At 30.2% G+C, this 19017-nt stretch overlaps 3 protein-coding genes across 3 annotated transcripts; 2 read left to right on the top strand and 1 right to left on the bottom strand.

Moving 5' to 3' along the window:
- Positions 1–4364: 4364 nt before the first annotated feature.
- On the top strand, positions 4365–6666 carry LOC118041179 (protein CURVATURE THYLAKOID 1B, chloroplastic). Its single transcript, XM_035048386.2, has 6 exons — positions 4365–4719; positions 4825–4928; positions 5007–5093; positions 5226–5288; positions 6275–6312; positions 6413–6666. The coding sequence occupies exons 1-6, from the start codon at positions 4551–4553 to the stop codon at positions 6468–6470; spliced, it is 519 nt and encodes a 172-aa protein (XP_034904277.1). The 5' UTR covers positions 4365–4550; the 3' UTR covers positions 6471–6666.
- Positions 6667–6901: 235 nt separating this feature from the next.
- Positions 6902–9671, bottom strand: LOC118041178 (caffeic acid 3-O-methyltransferase). The gene is made up of 4 exons (XM_035048385.2): positions 9120–9671; positions 8458–8768; positions 7838–7902; positions 6902–7503 (listed from the first exon to the last, which is right to left on the bottom strand). Exons 1-4 carry the CDS (start codon positions 9611–9613, stop codon positions 7207–7209), a joined length of 1167 nt encoding a protein of 388 aa, XP_034904276.1. The 5' UTR covers positions 9614–9671; the 3' UTR covers positions 6902–7206.
- Positions 9672–16900: 7229 nt separating this feature from the next.
- LOC118041177 (caffeic acid 3-O-methyltransferase) lies at positions 16901–18561 on the top strand. The gene is made up of 4 exons (XM_035048384.2): positions 16901–17370; positions 17525–17835; positions 17934–17998; positions 18090–18561. Exons 1-4 carry the CDS (start codon positions 16901–16903, stop codon positions 18384–18386), a joined length of 1143 nt encoding a protein of 380 aa, XP_034904275.1. The 3' UTR covers positions 18387–18561.
- The last annotated feature ends 456 nt before the right edge of the window (positions 18562–19017 follow it).

A 19017-nucleotide genomic window follows, 5' to 3' on the forward strand; every position in this document is an offset into this window, starting at 1 on the left:
GTAATTTAATCATGTTTTTTTAAAAATATTTTTTAATTTTATTTTTATATTATTTTAATGTAATGATCTCAAATTTTAATTTTTAAAAAATAATATAAATCACACTAAAAAATCATTTTTTTCTGATTATTTTGACCAGCGACTCAAAAAGAAGCCATATATCATCACCTGCAGTTGAAGGGCATCATTTTCTGTTTTTTGGTTGGGTACTCCAAGCGCAGGCAGTCTTCTCTTGGATTCTTTCCTTTTCTCTAAAATCCAAGTCAATTAAAAAAAGTCAAAGCGTCAAAAGGTCGGATTTTTGGTGTTTGTATGGTCAACCACGCTTTCACCATGCCTAGCGCGCGTGTGACATGTCTGGCGCACTTTTTGTTGATGCTGGTGCATGCTTTTGCACGGGTTGCGGTGCTTTTTATTAAAATTTATATTCTTAGATAATTTTTGTATACTTGTATAAAAAATCAATTTAAAAAAATAAATTATTTTAATATATTTATAGATTAAAAAACACTTTAAAAAATAAACTTAAACACATCTACAAACACTATATATATATAAAATCTTGGAAAGGCTTTTGGCTTATGTTAGCTTTCGGCGTGTGATAGTCCTAAGCTATGGCTTTCCCATTTAAATAATAATAATAATGGTTACCTCAAAAGACCGATTTAGAAAGTTGCTTTTGCACTCCAATCTGTCAACAATTATAATGGTTACCTCAAAAGTTACGAAATAATACAACTATAAGACCCATAAACAGTAATGGATTAACTACAAAACGCAAGTTAATTCGCGTTCTGAATAGGTAAAAAAGATGCTCGGTCCTTTTGGTTTGTCTTTTTTGTCAAATCTTTTTTTTTTTTTTTTTTTTCATGAAACTCAATGTGATGCACCTTAATTCTTCACTAATCGGTCACACATGATCTCTTAACTTGATTTATAAGTTTACTAAAAATAGATGGAGTGATTCGTGAAACTAAATTGGTCCTGCTAAACACGTCACGAAAAGATCAGTCAATCAAGATTTAGTTTTACTCATTGTTAATAGTTTTTAAAAATGATTTTATGTTAATTTAATTAGATTGCAAGTGTGGAACAGGCTAGCAAGCGTCATTCAAAAACAGCATATATATAAAGAAAGTACTGATGCGATGGCATAATTTGTTCAAGTCATGATTAAAATCTTTATATGATAAAGTTTATTGAAAAATACCTATATTGTTAAGAACAGAAAACAAAGAAGAAAAGATCACGAGCACACAAGCATGTTAATTATCTGTCAAAATCCCAAATAACGACCACCAGTGTTTTTTTCCCCATCCAAGAGGAGAGCCGTGGATTGTGGTAGCGGCGACTTGGTGAACCTCAAGAGCCATAATGCTTGGAAAGACTTTGTAGGCAATATCTGAGCCCAGCCCAGGTTCTGCTTTTTGTGGATGGTTATATTAATTGTATGTTTGATATTATGTTGTGCATTATTTTTTAAAAAATATTTTTTAATTAAAAATATATTAAGTTAGTGTTTTTATATTTATTTTTTATTTTTTATATCGACACATTAAATTCATCTAAAAATATCAAAAAAACATCAAATTTGATTTTTTAATTTAACAAAAAAACACTTTAAAAATCAAGTTATAACATAAAAACAAACAGCCTCCAAAATAACTTCATTACTACAGTTTTTGGTAATTACCATGGACTACACTGTTTATAAGAGCATTTTTTTTTTTCATTTTGGTTATTCAACTTTATTTCTTTGCGGTCTCACTTTGTTAAGTTATAAATATGTGCCATTTTTCTGTTCTTTGCAATATTTGGAATGACATTAAATTAAATTAAAGATCAAATTTTCAAATTAAAATCTTAGTTTGTAGTTAAAAAAAAAAAAAACATACCTTGATGCTAAAAAGGCACAAAAAGCTTCATTGTAGCTCCTCGCATTTGAGTTAATCTCTTATTTAGTCTCTAAAATTTAAAATTTTTATATTTCAATTCTAAATTTTATTTTTTTAAGTTTGATTTTTTAAATGTCAAGAGAGAACATATAAAATTATTGAGGAGAGAAAAAAAATTCTTATATAACCATAATTCAACCATAAAAAAAAAAAAATCTCAATGCTAACGAGTTTGTTTTTGTTAGAGAAATTTAATAAAGATAATGTTGTTTTTTAATCATGTTAAAAGTAGTATATCGGGTTAATAAATTTTTTATTTATTTTTCATTTTAAATGGCATTGGATCAACCTTTCCTCTTTTCAGTAATCCAAGCCAAGAATGATGTTGAAGTCATCCCAATTCACCACTAACAAGTCGTGCTTTGCTTTTGTTAATCTAGAACTAAAGGCATATTATAAGTCATTCCTAGTATCTTTTGTGCCTTGAGTAAGTATCATTATTTAATATTGATTTTTTAAATAAAAAAAACTTTGTGATTTTTTTTACTGAATAATCCAATCTTATAACTTGTACCACGAGTTTTATAAGCTAACACAAATCAATTCATCCTTTATTATTTAGCTTATACATCTATCACTTTACCTTATATTAACTTGATCTTGATTTTATTTTCTATTTTTTATTTAATTATATATTTTTATTTTTATTTCAAGTTAGTGGGATTTTTTTTTAAATAATTTTTTATCATTATTGTCAATTCCTTTTTATCACCTAATTAAAATAAAAACATCTATTAAGAGTGTTTGAAAACGCAGATCAACCTGTGTTTTTAAAAAAATCAAATATTTTTATTTGTTAAAAATTAATTTTTAAAAATGTTTTAGTGTTGATCTCAAAAATGATTTTTAAAAAATAAAAAAATATATTATTTAAATATATTTCAGTATAAAAAAATATTTTTAAAAATAACCACAACTATACCCCCAACAATTCCTAAGCATGGTGAAGTATATGATTCTACTCATTTGTTTTATTTTTTATTTATTTAAAACATGCGTCTTTTTCTTTGAGGGGGGATTCTATTTTCACATCGACGAGGTTAAAACTGTTCTGGCCCACAAAAAGGTACGGATTGTCAAGCCCAGATCTTGCATTTCTATAATTAATTGGATTTTCACTATACAATAATTATTATGATTCAAATCTATATAAACACGTATAAGCTATCAGCTAGAATATCTAATCGTTTTTGTGTGAATATATAAAAAATTAAAAAAAAAATCAAATAAAATCTATAAAAAAATTCACAACAAAAATATAACAATATACAGTTTATTCTTCATGAATATCAATTAGCGGTTTTTTTTTTAAAAGAAAATTGCATATTAGGCTTGCATACAATAATTGTTGATATTACCATAAAAACTCAAATCTTAAATATAATAGCATAAATTTACAAAAAAAATTATTTTAAAATATAAAAGATGATTAAAAAAAGAAAAGAAAAAGATGAAGGGCCTAGTGGATGATGCCCAAGCACACCTGCACTTGCAATGCTAGGCCCACATACTCGGCCTTTGAAAACCAAACTTAGGCACATTTGGACAATTTTTTCTAGAGAATTAATTCTTCATCTGAACAGACTACATGTCATTCTTTACAATAATTTGCAGCCACCTCTTGTGATTGAAAAATAAGCATCCGAGTTTTTTTTATTTCAAAACCTAAATCTAAAGATGTTTTTACAAATAAATAAACAAATTATTAACCTCCATAACTCCATTTTGAACCACAAAGCACACTTTAGTCAACCTAGAGAATGCAAAATCAAATTAAAATAAACTTATTGAAACTTAGATCTACATTTATTGGCATAATTAAAGTGTTAAACTACCTCAATTGAACTTTATTCTTCAACATAAATTCACGAAATTGATATTAAAATGATTAAAAAACATAAAAAATATATTTTTTAAAAATATACATATTACAAATTTTTCCACCTATGCAGGTGTTGATATAGATATTAAAGTAGAGTCCGTTTGTTTCTATATTTTAAAAATATTTTTTTAAAAAAAAATTGAATTGAATTTTATTTTTTTATTTTAAATTATTGTTTTGGGTGTTTTTTGATTATTTTGATATGCTGTATCAAAAATAAATATTTAAAAATAAAAAAATATTATTTTAATATATTTTTAAATAAAAAATAGCACCATTACCGGAAAAAAAAAACATCCTTATAAATTATAAATTAGGCATAGATATCAAAAGTAGACATAGATATCTTTGGCCCTCAAGGAAAAAGGAGAAGAGAAGATAACAGAATAAAGTTGTAAGCACAGCAGAGCTCCCACCTGGAGGAAGAAATCCAATCAAACACCATAGATTGGCTATCCAAACAGCCATGTCAGCATCCTATCTATCAAGATGAAAAGAATGTGTGGTGCTCTGGCTTCAAACTTGGAAGAAGATCCATCTCCACATTTCAATCAAGAAAATTATCTAACACCTCAACTAAACCCACAAAAAAAAAAAACATTAACAAATAAATTAACTTGATCATATTGTAACCATCTCCGCGTTTGCTCTCCCCAGTAGAATCCTCGCGGGACAAACAGTACAGGGACCTCTAGGGATTCGCTACTGCAGTCATGGCTTCAACTTCCTCCACACCCCTATCAATCTCCTCATCATCAAGCCTCATTGATGCCAAGGCTTCTCGCCAATCAGCAGTTGCATCACCACAGTGTGTGAGCCTCCCTACACTTCCCCCTCCTCCCGTCCAGCCCCAAAACCGCCCCTGGAAAGCCACTGCTTACTGTGAGTCTCAAATGACATATACACATACATGTAGACACATGGTATTACATACCAGACATACAAGCGTGCTATTTTATTCACAGTGATTCTTGTTTTTAATCTTAGGTCGAAAGATAGCTCGCAATGTTATGACTATGGCCACAGGAGAGGCTCCGGCAGAAGTTGCTTCAACTGAGCTTCCAGAGATTGTCAAGACAGTTCAAGAGGCTGTAAGAATTCTTCCTTTGATGAAATGTGCATTAATGGGATTGGTGGGAATTCTTAATGAATTTGTTATTGGTGGACAGTGGGATAAAGTTGAAGACAAGTATGCAGTGAGTTCACTTGTGGTAGCTGGTGGAGTTGCCCTCTGGGGTTCGACTGGGTTGATCTCGGTGAGCTGCTTCTCTAACTGGACCTCTTTTATTTTTTTTATTCTAATGTTATTTCTTTTAGTCCTCTTGTGTCTGGCACTAATTTTACTCCTGTTAAATAAAATTTAAGAGATAGAAGTGTTTCTGTGCCAGGCAATCGACAGGCTTCCTTTGATTCCTGGGGTTCTTGAGCTTGTGGGAATTGGGTACAGTGGAGTAAGTAGTATTCACTCAATATTGCTGTTTTGGTTTATATGAAAACATCAAATATATTCAGTAGATTTTAGTTTCCTTGTTAAATCTGAATGCTTTCGTATCATCAACATCGAATTATTAAGTATAACTCTAAAATGCTTGTGTTTTTTTTTTTTTAATATGTAAAGCTTTATTGTGTTTTTTTTATTTTTCTAATTCTTTTTTAAATAAATAATTTTTATGGTTTTTTCTTAATTTTTTTAATTTATGTTTAAATTAGCACCCCTTTTTATTTCATTTTGTTTGGAGAATCTCTTTTAAATAAAAATTATTTTTTTAGTTATGCATTTAAATTTGAAAAGTTTTTTTGATTTTCTATATATATATTTTTTCTTTTATATGGATGAATTTTATTTTTAAAAATAACAAAAAATATTTTCAGATAATATTTCTAATATGTATAGCCTTACATGGTGTTGTTTTTACTTTTATCTTATTGGATCAATTTAATTTGTCTCTTTTTATATAATCATTTGCTTGAATAAAAAATTATTTTAATAAACAAATATAACAAATACAACCAAGTAAATGTTTTATTTTTCAAGATTAAATATATTAATTTACACTTATATCTTGATTTTTCAAGTTTTATTATCAATGACTTTTTATTTATTTATACATATTTATAATTCTTGATTTATTTTATTATATGTATACATAAATTTTTTTATTTAAACTTAAATTTCTTATTGAAAAAACCTATATATATAATTTTTTTAATAAAAAATAAAAATATTTAACCCATATGCTATAATATAAACGAGCTTGTATGAATTTCAACACATTATCTGAATAATTGAGAAATTAATTTTATTTTATTTTATTTTTGTATATGAAAATATAAAATTTGTTGTTTATATAGTGTGGCGGACAATACAAGAATTGTTTTTTTTTTTTTTTTTTTGGGTTCTAATGAGCTATAATGCGGTTCTTGTTTTTCCTTGCAGTGGTTTGCATACAAGAACCTGGTTTTCAAACCTGACAGGTAACTATATACTTGCTACACCTCATCGTAGAGATTGGTGCAAAAACGCATCATGTTTGGCCCACTAATATCATGTTTACACACATGGGGCAAATTGCAGGGAAGCTTTAATCGCGAAAATAAAAGACACGTACAAGGAAGTAATCGGCAGCAGCTAAAGAAAGCCAATTGAAAGACTGCTGCAATGAGGTGAACTTTCTGTTTTCACAAAAAAAAAACCAAAAAAAAACATGCAGCATTGTGCATGAACATGTTGCCTTGCTTCATTTTCTTTTCTAAGTTTCTAACCAGAGTAAATCCGTGTAATGTACCTTTATCTTAAAGATACATGTAATTAAATATTTTGCTTCCTCAGCCCTTGGAACTATTTATGCCCGTAATCACCTTCTTCCTGGAAGGTCTAGAGCAGCTAAATTTAGAAGAGTACCTTGCACCACCTATGTTTTGGCGACTAGCAAGTTCAGGAAATCATGGTTTTCATAAATCCGAGGCCCGAATTAGATAAGCAATGACAAAAGCTAGTTACCCTAGAAATTCAGTACATCAAATATCCCCTAGTAATGTCAAGTGTGTTGAAAACCAGAGAAGATACATTTGGAATCTGTGATGCTATTAAAACAAGCTAGAACGGTTCTGTCAAACAGCATCTTCCAATTATGCTAGTTTGTAGTTTCACAACATCCATGCACCATCAAGTCTTTTCGTACCATGTTCAAACAAATTCACCCAAGTTTATCATGACACTACTATTAAACACCATTTTCCAGCTCTGCTAGGAAACCTTACATCCAACAACTTCGTTTCTCATCTAGGACGAGTAACTAACAAGGGCTCATATGAGCTTACTGCTTTTAAAGTGGGATAACTGCAATCCTAAAAAGGCAAGGATGTCATCTACTTCAAGAACTCCATGACCCAATAGTGATAAACATATGATACAAGACTGACACCTTTAAATCCAGCACTGAATGCCAAGTTGAAAAGGTCGCCTTGCATCCGTTCCTTTCCTCCTGGGGTTTGAGTCAGTGAAACCATATCAAGTTGAGATTTGTCTTTGGAAACAGCAGTAATCTCTGCAAAAGTTGGAAGAATTTGCTCCACGACGATTATCTTTCCATCAACTGGAACAGACATGTAACAGTTCTTTAACAATTTCAAGCAGTGTTCATCATCCCAGTCACGGAGTATCCACTGCAAGATATCCATAATCTCTTTAGATTTCATCAAAAGCATTATCGATTGAGAGCAATCCGAATCAGAGAGCATGGATCAAGATGACAACTTAAAAAATACATGCATGCAGCTCGTTTTCATTATAGTCGGAAACATAATGATTATGTATCGCCTATTACTGATAATAATATACCAGAGCAACCACAGTTGAATGGAAAGTTAAGAAGAATAGTCATTATCCAAGACATATATCAGTTTTCTAGTACTTTGCTAGGTTACAGTAAAACATAACTACCTTGATTGAACGGGGCCTTGTCAATTAGGGAAAACAGTCAGCAAAATTTTAACTCACCTTCAGTATAATAGCATCCCCCTTTGGAACACTTTTGAACATATCTCCCTCCACATGCTTTACACCTGCACCATAGATGTTCTCTTTCAGTTGCTACTTTGTTAACATTTCACGATAGGGCCACTTCCTTCTATTCAATCTAGGATCAAGAATTTATAGGACCTCTATTGTCTGTCATAGGTAATAACAATTCTAACTCAGTAGAATTGATTCAGCTGAGGATAAAGGCATTGAATGGATAAATAGCACTAGCTTCTTGGCATGCTATAGTGCATTATATTTTAAAGGATCACGAGTCACAAAACCTCAACTTAAACAACTTAAATAAAGACAATGGGTGCAGAGGATTTCGAACCAATATATCATCAATTTCTATCACAAATGACTGTTAGTGATGTAGTTATTTGGCAAAGTTAGACATAATGATTAAACAACAAGAATAGAGATGAGACTAACAGCTCAATTATGTTATGACAACATGCTTTTGTATAAACCATGGTATGCAGGGCACCTTGTGCCAATCATTAATCACATGAGTTTTATATCCCCGTAAAATAATTCATCTCCTTACATATGTATCCCCGGAAAAAGAAAGGTTTGTATGGGAAGAGATATCATACCAGGAAATGGAGGGGCGTGCTGGATAACATGAGGTAAGTCAAAGTTAATAGCATTGATAAAAGGGTATTTGAAAGTGATCAAGCTAAGGGCTACTCCGATTCCACCACCAACATCAACCACCTGCTTGAGGTTCTCAAAACCACGGTAGGACTCCAGCATCTTCTTAAAGACTAGAGTGGTGTGGTTGGACATTGCTGTGTTGTAAACTTGACTAAACCTGGCATCTCTAGCAGAGTACTCAAACAAATGTGTCCCGTGGGCCCTGTTAAATGGAGTTCCTCCCTCAAGAATTGCGTCCTTCAGATGTGACCTGTAAGCCGAGAGTTAGCTGCATATTCTAGTTATGGGAAAAACTAGATGGGTCAAGGTCACTGTGCCTACTATAAGTCCTCGCGAAGTAGAAACAGAATCACATAAAACAGAAACATAGAATATAAGGCATATACATCAAGATCAGAATATTCGAAGACAGAAACAAAATAGTTCTTCCCAGTTGGCTTCAATATCATTTTTGAACACCATGGGCTCACAACAAACGGTTTAAATTAGCTGAAGCTGTTTTCGGAGTCGCTAGGTCTGTAATTCAATACTAAGAAAAAAAGTTCCCATTTGATAAATTTAAAAAACACTAGATTAATAAAACAAACAACGAAAGGCAAACCAGGTTTCCAGGTAGACTTTGTCGTGAGCCAAGGCCATCAAAGGGGCCAAAGAAACCCCATTTTCATCACGCACAAAGCATTTACCCACACGACCCAAGCGGTACTTCATTGGGGCCTCGTCAAAAAGTTGAGAGCTGCAATAAACAACACCCTCGTTCATCAGCAGCCTGAGGATTCGCTCCAGCATTCCAGGGGCCTCTGGATTCCGGGTAGGAACCCTCTCGGAAATCTCTGCAGCAGTGAGCCCAACATCAGGATCCGCCATGGATAAAACATCAAGGACACCAAGATCAACGACGGTTTTTAAAGCCAGGGGAAGGACTGAGGCGTTCACGAGTCGCATGGCACAAGTAAAGCTCTCTCGTTCTTCTTCTACGGTTTTTTTGTTGTTGTCATTGTGGGTAGTTTCTTCTTCTGTCACAGAGGCGGCCATGGGCATTGATTGACTCGCTCCGTGCTTTTGGTTCTTTTGCTTGTTTTTATTTCTGGCCATTGCTCTGCAGAAAAGTTGAAAAGTGAAACCAAGAAAAAGTATAGACACCTTAGAGCATCTCCAACCGGAAAGGCAAATAAGTATGCAAAATTAAAAAAATATTTTTTTAGTTTTTGTTTTTTCTAATTAGACATTTCAATAGAAATAGCCAAAAAAAAAAAAAGTAAGTATTTTTTTTTTTAAAGCAAAGAAAAAAACTTGTTTTTGTTTTAAATTTTTTCAAAGCATGAATTTTTTTTAAAAAAAATTGAAAATCAAAATTTAAAATATTGATGGTTTTTTTAAAGTTTGAATTTAAATTTACTTTTAAAAAATTAATTTTTTAACAGTAAAATATAAAATTAAAAATTAAAAATATTCATATAAATAAATTTTAAGTTTAATTTTAAATTATATCTTTTAACTTTCATATTATTTTATTAAATTTTATATTATTTTTATAAATTACTCATATTAATTATATAATTAATAACATCATAATTATATTATATATAAAATATCTAAATTAGTTACATAATTATATAAAAATGAATTTAACATGAAATATATTAAAATATAAATGACTTTTCTAAATAGCTTTTTACCATTGGAATGCATATAATCAAAAAAGTTATATTTTATACAATTCAAAAAGCCATTTTATCAATTTAGCTTCTTAATTTAGTTTTTTGCATTGGAGATGCTCTTAGAAGGACAATTATAGGAGCCCAATTTTAACTTTTTTTATTGCCGTCATAAAAAGAAATGACATGGAAAGTAAATCCATTATTTTAGACTATATTATTTTTTATTTAATTGTTAAGATTTTTTGAGATTCATTAGTTTTATTTAAGGAGGAAAGATATTTATTTGAATATTTAGTATTATTACGATTCTAGTTTTGTTCTATTATATATTTTTTTTATTAAGATTAAAGTTTTCTAGTTTTTTATTTAAAATGTTGTTATAGCTTTTATTAGGAAGACTTTATAATTTAAAAGTTTAAACATTACTAGAATTTGAACTTGTAATAAATTTTATTATTTTTTATTATATTTTATGAAGTTGTTTGGGAACAGTGCAAAATGTGTTTTTAAAAAAATTAAATTTTTTTATTAAAAATTAAATTTTTATATATTTTTTGTATATTTTGATTCATTACTTTTAAAAGTAATTTTTTTTAAATAAAAATAATATTTTATTATATTTTATCTAAAATAAAATAATTGGAATCGATAATTATATAAATATTAATTAAAGTGGTCCAGCCATTTGACTCTTTTAGACCCTTCCTTTCCTTTTATTTTCCCCTTTTCCTTTTCTAGTACCTGAACAAATCGAAGACTACAGAGATCTCGGTGGAAAAAACACGAAATAGATTTGTAAAAACATTTACCATTTTTCAACTTCAATATAATTATTATAAAATGTAAATATACTCGGTTCAAAATTTAGAGTCAACATTTTTTTTTAAATGCATTAGGTCAAGCTTAGTGATGTGTTTTTAAATCATATAAAAACATTTAATCTCATTTAATATATAAACTCATTTAAAAAGATTTTAAAGAGTTAAATAAAAAAACTTTAACATAGCTATTATAATCAGTGCCAAACAAAAACTTTTGAATGGACTAACTTTTTGTAATCAATGTATAATAAATTAGTTGTTGTTCGCGCTATATTGTAGGTTAAATATTTTTTTTTTAATACGAATGAAAAAGAATATGTGTACAATATTTTTAAAAAAAATTATTATTTTTTTATTTTTTTATTTGTTGGATTTGATTTTCATTTATTTTTATTATTATTTGTTTTGTTTTAAATAATTTTTGTAATTAAAAAAATAAATTTAGTTGTTTTAAAACTGATCAATACTTTAGACTAATTAAAGCTATTGATATTTATACATATTATGTTTTTTTTTAATAAAAAGCAATTTAATAAAGCATTTTCAGTGTTTTAATAGAATCACAAAATGTGAAAATAACAATCATCAATTTCAATTATCAAAATAATTTCACTAGAGATCCAAAAACTTCATATTTTGAAGTGAGTTTAATATTTGAATTGCTTCTTTCCGCATTTTTCAACCATTTCAACATTTTTGGACTGAACCTTTTCTTTTTCTCCTTTCTTTCTTCTCTCTTTTCCCTCCTTTAAAGGCCCAACAACTTGTTTGATTTGCCCGAGGCTGTGCGGTAAGGCTTGGCCGAATCCCAGCCAGTTGACAAGCCCAACTAGGTAGCTTTGGCCTAATAAAAAAAGTGGTTGGGCCCATACGAGAAAAGAAACAAAGAGATAAAGAGCTAGATTAGAGCTCAAAATATGACCAGATTAGCAAACAAGTTACAGATCTTCCAATCCAACAATAGAACAAAAGAGCACCAGAAATAAACTGCCCGAAGGATATCACATGAATCTTCTAAGTGCCCTTAGCTAGATAAATTCGTAGCCAAAGATTCCACAGGCTGAAACTATTGTCCTGTCTATTAGTTCTTACGCTCTGTTTTACTACAGTGTCACCCACCATGGATAATCATGTAAATTCAGTGGAGCCAAAAAAGAAAAAAAGAAGTCGGAATGCAATCCATTGATATATTCTAATGATTTTATCTGCACCACACATTCAATGGTTAGCTTAGGTGTAATGGGGCGGAGATATGCGCAGCGATGGAACAACAACATGGCTAAAAGCATCTTCAATAAAAAATAGTATTTTAAAAAGTTAAATTAATAAAATAACATTTTAAATTGTATAAATATAATTTGTTTTATAATATTTATTACAATAAAAAAATTTATTTAAAAAGCCTATTATATTGTAGTGGAAGAAACAAGTGTTTTATTATTTTTTAATAAGTTTGATGTTATTTTTTTTTCACATGATTATATTTAATTGGTTTATTTTTTTTGTGGCTCTACTTTGTTGGTTTTGGTTTTTTGAAGAGATATGTAAAAATAACATTTGTGGAAGAGAAAATACATTTTAGTATTTTGTTTGGCTTTTCCCTGTGTGCAAAACAAGCAAAGAAAAGCTAAAATATTAGTATTTTATTTTTGGCTTTTCATTTAGCTTTTCCATTAGAGATGCTCAAGGGAGGTTTTAGTTTCTTTTGGTCTTGAAATTATTAGCTTTCTGGAATTTGCTCTTGAATTGTGCGTAGGGGAGTGTATCTAGCTCTTATCAAAATTTTCAAAAAAATGATTTCCATCGTCCACATTTGCCACTTGCTTGAGCTTGATCATTTGTTTTCTGTTCGTGTTCCAGTTCTTTGAACACGAAGAGGCAACGGATTGTATCCCGAGTGCAGCTTACCAAACCATCCGAGGTTCCCTTTTCAAAACTCACAGCAACAAATGAGCAACCCTATTCGTTTTAATTTGTGCATAGAAATGGCATAAATGGTCCTGGATTGAACCTTTTTTTAACTTGATCTTCCTCTAGCCAAATGTAATCTTCATTTTAGATGCTACTTGAAAAACCAGACTGTTACTGTTAAACACCTCACTTTTCGCAATTTCACTGTAGTTGAAAACCGATTAATTATATTTCATGGAAGAAAAGTGTATTTCACCAAACAAAAGGGATAATGTAAAAGAAAAAAGGGGCAGACAATGTATTGGTCCTCATACTTTGCGTATGTCGATAGAGTTTATAAATAAAAGAGCTTCTCAACTAGCTCTGTAGTCAACCCAATTTTCCACATTTATTATCAATTCTATCCATAACGCCCTCTGTTTTTGTGCGAGACTGCCAAGGACTAAAAATAATACCACAAAAAGGTCAACATTTTTTCGCCAAATCAACACCTCTATGAAAACTATTATGATAAAAAAAAAAAAAAATCCTGAATTCACTTTCAACGTAGTTGTGGGTAATCAAGACTATATTTCGTTTAAATTTGTTGATCATACCCTTATACTGTAAGGTATTTGTCAATGGTTCCCGGATTTATCTTGTATATTTGCTCTTCGAGAGCATTGGCCTTGCTCTGACGAAGGGATGTAAAGAAAACTTTGCTTTTAGACTTGGAAGGAAAGGAGAGGAGTTAGGTAGGTGGGTGAGCGATTCCCCTTCTTGGGAGTAATTTCAAGCTTCAATCGTAGGTGGAAGTCATAACTACGTAAAAGAAGATTTGTTGTAATTGTTAGGGTGGAGGGTCAAATTAAACAATCAAATGTTGCTTTGAAATTAATTTATTCCATTTATAACTTTAATCAAATCAAGAAAAATATGTTTTACAAACGGAAAAATGTAAATCGTTATATTGGAAAAAAAGAGAGTAGAACATTAGAACCTTAAGGAAAAAATGCATTTCAAAAAAGCAAAAACCCCTGTTTTTATATTGATCGTTTGCTATTACAGTATAACCATATTTTAAAATTTTATTTTATTTTTTAACTTTAAATTATTTTTTTATATTTTTATATTGTTTTAATATTAAAAATAAATTTTTAAAAATAAAAAATATATTATTTTAATATATTTTCAAATAAAAAATATATTTTTTCATTTTTTTCTTGTCAAATTCATGCAATATATAAAAAGAAAAGTGTCCTTTTGCTTTAAATATAAATGGGAAATTGACTTCAAGCGATGCATGATCTCGGTGGAGACTGAGACTGACTATGATTATCCATGAGCCTGACTATGATTATCCATGAGCCTGACTTGATCATATTTTCTCAGTTACAGCAGTAGAAATGGACCCAAAATTAAAATCTAATGTTCCTATTCATTATAAAAATCTGAAATAGTATAAAAAAGTTTTATAACTGATTTTAACTAGTTAAAGACAAAGCATTGTATTATTAAAATACACTAAGCCTATTACTAATAAATTATGTAAAATTTAAAATCTATTATAATATTTAATATTGTGATAACAGTTTTTTTAAAAATAATTACCGAGGGATATATTCTTTCCGCTAGAAACCAAAGACTATATATTAACGAAATGTACCTTAATTTCTTTAAAAAAAATCTCATAACTTTTTGCAATTTCAACCCTAGAAAAAAACGTGTTTCATTATAAAAAAAAAGGGGGGGCAAACTATAAATACCCGATCTTCATAAAGGAAAACTGAAATCTTAGTGATTTCTTTTTTGTAATTCCAACCCAACTTTATTTATTTTTACCTGAAGAGTACGTGTTTCACTTTCTCTCTCGCATTGCCATTGAAGAACAACCAAGCCTATCCATTTTTATTTTTAAATCCTCAAAGTCTAGGGTCTCGCTGTTATCTTTTGACTTAGTTTATTCTTATTATATAAGATAGTTCTTCAATTTATTTTTAAAAAAATTAATTGAAAAGTCATTGGATACGAATCTCATCATATTCTCTTAAAAAAAAAAAAAAGTAGGAAATTGTGTAACTAAGGACCCTATCATTGCGAAAAGAGATGGGGAAAACTTGTGTAGTTGTCGGACCTCGTTTGTCACGAGTTTTGTCGGTGCAAGAAGAGGTTCAGTCATGAGGTAAGCACTTATGCGATTGGCTTAGGCAAAAACTTCATCACCCACATGTTGAAGTAGCAAATTGTAAACACAACTCTAATTGCCCAATTTTGTATGAATTATTCAGGAAACTGTAGTAGATCTAATATTTTCTAAGAGAGAGAGGAATACAATTCTCATATATCTAATCATTTTTCAATTTTTTAAAATAATATAATACGAATAGAGTTAATAATATCCAAAAGCACATGTTGAGAACCATTGTTTTTTACATTTAAAATTATATTTGAGTTTGTTTTAAAAATATATTTAATTTTAAAAAATATTAAATTAATATTTTTTATGTTCTAAGATAGTTTTAATATGATAATGTAAAAAAAAATCTAAATTTTTTTTATTTTTAAATGAAAAAATACATTTAAAAAACACTGTATATTAGAATATCAAACATGAAATAAAAAAGCTTTTAAATATTAATATTTTGGGAAGAGAGGATGCTAATCTTTTTGAATTTTTATTGGTCACAATTACTGTTGGAGACTAGTTCTTGACAATTCCACCTAACATCTATTTTCAATTCTAATCCATTGAACTATATATATATATATATATATATATATATATATATATATAAACGATGCTATATTATTTTCTGGTACTTTTATATTAATTTAAAAAAATAATAGCACTTAAAAAAATTATTATTGAAAATAATAGTAATGGATGCTAAATTGAAATGTAAAACTGATGGCTAATGGTAAAAAAACCTCTATTTAAAAGCCATCACTTGAAAGTTATAATTCAAAATAAGATTATGTTTTCTTTGCACCCAACTCCACATTAGACTAGAAGCCAGCCCAACTTATTTAGTTCTCTTTTTATAAATTCTTATAATTTCAGCCGAACTTGTGTGAATTTTATTTTTTAATTATATCTTTAATTGAATCAATTTATACCTTTAAATTTAACCACCAGTAGCAAATTCAATTTTGGTTAAATTATTTTGTAGTTTTGACCTATCTAACTTTTAATTTTAATTTATTTTTCTTCAAATAAGTTTTTAACTTTTAATTTGGTGAAGTGTTTCAGATTCATTTTTGCCTCTTTAAATTTTCTAATCTAAGCTGAATCAAGTCTTTTCTCTTCAATTTTTTTTAATTGAATCCTCATTTATGACCCAAATCATCCAAGCTCAATTGTTTACTCGTGACATTCAATTATTAGTAATTTCAACCTCATATATATATATATATATATATATATTATTTTTTAAATAATTTTTATGATTATTTCTAAACACAAAAATAACAAAACATAATTAAAATGAACTAAGTTTACTGAAAAAACATATATTTTAAAACTTTTTAATTATTTTAAATATGAAAAAATAATGGTAAAAAAATTGTATTATAACAATTGTATTTGAAGTATTTATTCCTTTGGAGAGGAGAAATTCAATTTCTAATAGATAACTCGAGAACAAGTTTTTCTTAAGTGAAAGAGATTGACGTAGAACAATGATTTGAGGAAATTATGAATCATTAACAAGACCAAAAATTACTATTTTTTATTTTAATTATTTTTCTAATTAATTTAAAATTTTAATTATTTATTTTCTACCTAATTTATGATTTTAATTTAATTAATATTTTTTATTATTTTTAAATATTTTAATGTGCTAATATAAAAATAATTTTTTAAAAATAAAAAAATATTATCTTAATATATTTTTAAATAAGAATTTATTATAACTCTCGCAGGTTGCCACTGTAGGGGGTCCCATTTCAGCTCATTAAAAAGATTTTCCACCCATTTAATTCAATATTTTTCCATTATAAATAACGGGAGAATGGTGGGAGTCCATTTGGCGTCCGGTTTCTATCTAAAAATCAACCAACCTCCTCCGAGAACAAACATGGGATCTTTTATAGAAAGTCACAGTGGCCAAGTTGATGAAGCAAAAGATGATGACTTTGGATATGCCATGCAACTAGCGTTGAGCTCAGTGCTACCCATGACCATGTATTCTGCAATTCAGCTTGGCATTTTTGAGATAATAGCCAAAGCAGGTCCAGATGCCAAACTCTCTGCTTCAGATGTTGCTGCCCAGTTGCCCACAAAGAACCCAGGTGCACCCATGATGCTGGACCGTATACTAAGGCTCCTGGCTAGCCACGATGTGCTTGTTTGCTCTGTGGATGGCTCGGAGAGGCTCTACAGTCTGGCTTCTGTGTCCAAGCACTTCGTGCGTAACAAAGATGGTGTTTCTTTGGGCCCCTTCATGGCCTTGATTCAAGACAACGTTTTCTTGCAGAGTTGGTTTGTAACTCAATTCCTATGGTCGCATTCTTTTATATTCAGTTTTTTTAACTTCCATTTGTTATGATAATGTATCGTAAATATTGTACCTCTACTTTCTCTTTTGTTTACAAGGGCAGCTAGCTAATTTCAATGTCTAACCATTCACTGTCAGGTCTCAACTAAAAGACGCAGTTCTTGAAGGAGGAGTTGCATTTGACAGGGTCCATGGAGCACACGCCTTTGAGTACCCTGGCTTGGACCCTAGGTTCAACCAGGTTTTCAACACAGCAATGTACAACCAAACTACTGTAGTCCTAGAAAATATGCTTGAGGCATACACTGGTTTTAAGAACTTGAAACAGCTGGTTGAAATTGGCGGTGGCATGGGACACACTATAAAGGCAATAATCTCCAAGTATCCCCATATTAAGGGTATCAATTTCGACTTGCCACATGTTATAGATCATGCGCCACCCTGTCCTGGTATGTCTTGTTCTTCCTCCCTTGCATGTAATTTATGGTGGTTGTTAAATTTTTTAGCCCTACTAAATCTTAATAGAAGTGGTTGGTTTCTGATTCAGGTGTGGAACACGTGGGAGGAGATATGTTTGAGAGTGTTCCAAAAGGAGATGCTATTTTTTTGAAGGTACCAGAATTTGATCGGCATCTAATCTTTTTTTGCTCAATATTTTTAGACCCCAGAATCACTAACGACGACTAATATGGACATTTTGTAGTGGATACTTCATGACTGGAGTGATGATCACTGCTTGAAGTTGTTGAAGAACTGCTACGAAGCTATTCCAGATAATGGTAAGGTGATTGTTATGGAATCAGTTCTTTCAATCGCCGCCAAGACAAGCCATTCTGCGAGAGCGATCTCTCAACTTGATGTGCTGATGATGACTCAAAACCCAGGAGGGAAAGAACGGACCGAAGATGAATTCATGGCTCTGGCCACTGGAGCTGGATTCCGTGGAATCAAATATGAAGCCTTTGTTTGTAATTTTTGGGTGATGGAGTTCTTCAAGTAGATTATTGCTTGTAAAATCCGTTTGTGGAATTTGAAGGATGTCTCCTTACTTTCTAGCTATCAGGTTTGAAGCTTTCTTTGCCGCCCGTGTGGATCGAGAATATAATATACGAACCAAATAAATAGCTGCTGTTCATCAGCCTTCAACATTTCCAAGGTTGAAGTTTGACGAGCTACATACTTTTCAAATAGATATTGTATTTTTGCTGCAACAATGCATTCCTAACCCTGTATGAAATCAAATAACTCTCCTATTAATTAAGATTAATCAACGAACGAGAAATGCTAGAATTCCATACAAATTAATATGTTGACTAACAAGTGGTGATCCTGTATCCATAACATGGGAATTCAGTACCAAAATAAACGAAATCCTCTTGAGCGTTATTATTACATGGGTTGCCCTAGAGTTAGTCGAATGATGTAAAACGATGAACTGTTCATGTCGGCTATATGCACGTATTTGAAAACGATATCCTACCGACTACGCACGAGGAACCTGTTCCAATTATTTTGAAAAATTCTAGATTAGCCGTGTGAAGACAAGGGACTTGTCTTTTTTAATTTGTTGAACAATTAAAGTAAGCTGACAGGATTTGGAAGGAGATTTTTCTTCGAGCCCATCATGCAAA

The sequence above is a fragment of the Populus alba genome, chromosome 14, assembly GCF_005239225.2.
Source record: "Populus alba chromosome 14, ASM523922v2, whole genome shotgun sequence".
Lineage (NCBI taxonomy): Eukaryota > Viridiplantae > Streptophyta > Magnoliopsida > Malpighiales > Salicaceae > Populus > Populus alba.

Excerpts from the sequence above, each read along its gene's own strand:
- LOC118041178 (XM_035048385.2), bottom strand. The coding sequence starts at position 9,613 with ATGGCCAGAAATAAAAACAAGCAAAAGAACCAAAAGCACGGAGCGAGT. Across the intron at positions 8,769-9,119 it reads AAAGTCTACCTGGAAACCTG|GTCACATCTGAAGGACGCAA; the intron begins GTTTGCCTTTCG and ends CTCGGCTTACAG. Across the intron at positions 7,504-7,837 it reads GGGATGCTATTATACTGAAG|TGGATACTCCGTGACTGGGA; the intron begins GTGAGTTAAAAT and ends GATATCTTGCAG.
- LOC118041179 (XM_035048386.2), top strand. The coding sequence starts at position 4,551 with ATGGCTTCAACTTCCTCCACACCCCTATCAATCTCCTCATCATCAAGC. Across the intron at positions 4,929-5,006 it reads TCAAGACAGTTCAAGAGGCT|TGGGATAAAGTTGAAGACAA; the intron begins GTAAGAATTCTT and ends ATTGGTGGACAG. Across the intron at positions 5,289-6,274 it reads TGGGAATTGGGTACAGTGGA|TGGTTTGCATACAAGAACCT; the intron begins GTAAGTAGTATT and ends TTTTCCTTGCAG.
- LOC118041177 (XM_035048384.2), top strand. The coding sequence starts at position 16,901 with ATGGTGGGAGTCCATTTGGCGTCCGGTTTCTATCTAAAAATCAACCAA. Across the intron at positions 17,836-17,933 it reads TCATGCGCCACCCTGTCCTG|GTGTGGAACACGTGGGAGGA; the intron begins GTATGTCTTGTT and ends TTTCTGATTCAG. Across the intron at positions 17,999-18,089 it reads GAGATGCTATTTTTTTGAAG|TGGATACTTCATGACTGGAG; the intron begins GTACCAGAATTT and ends GACATTTTGTAG.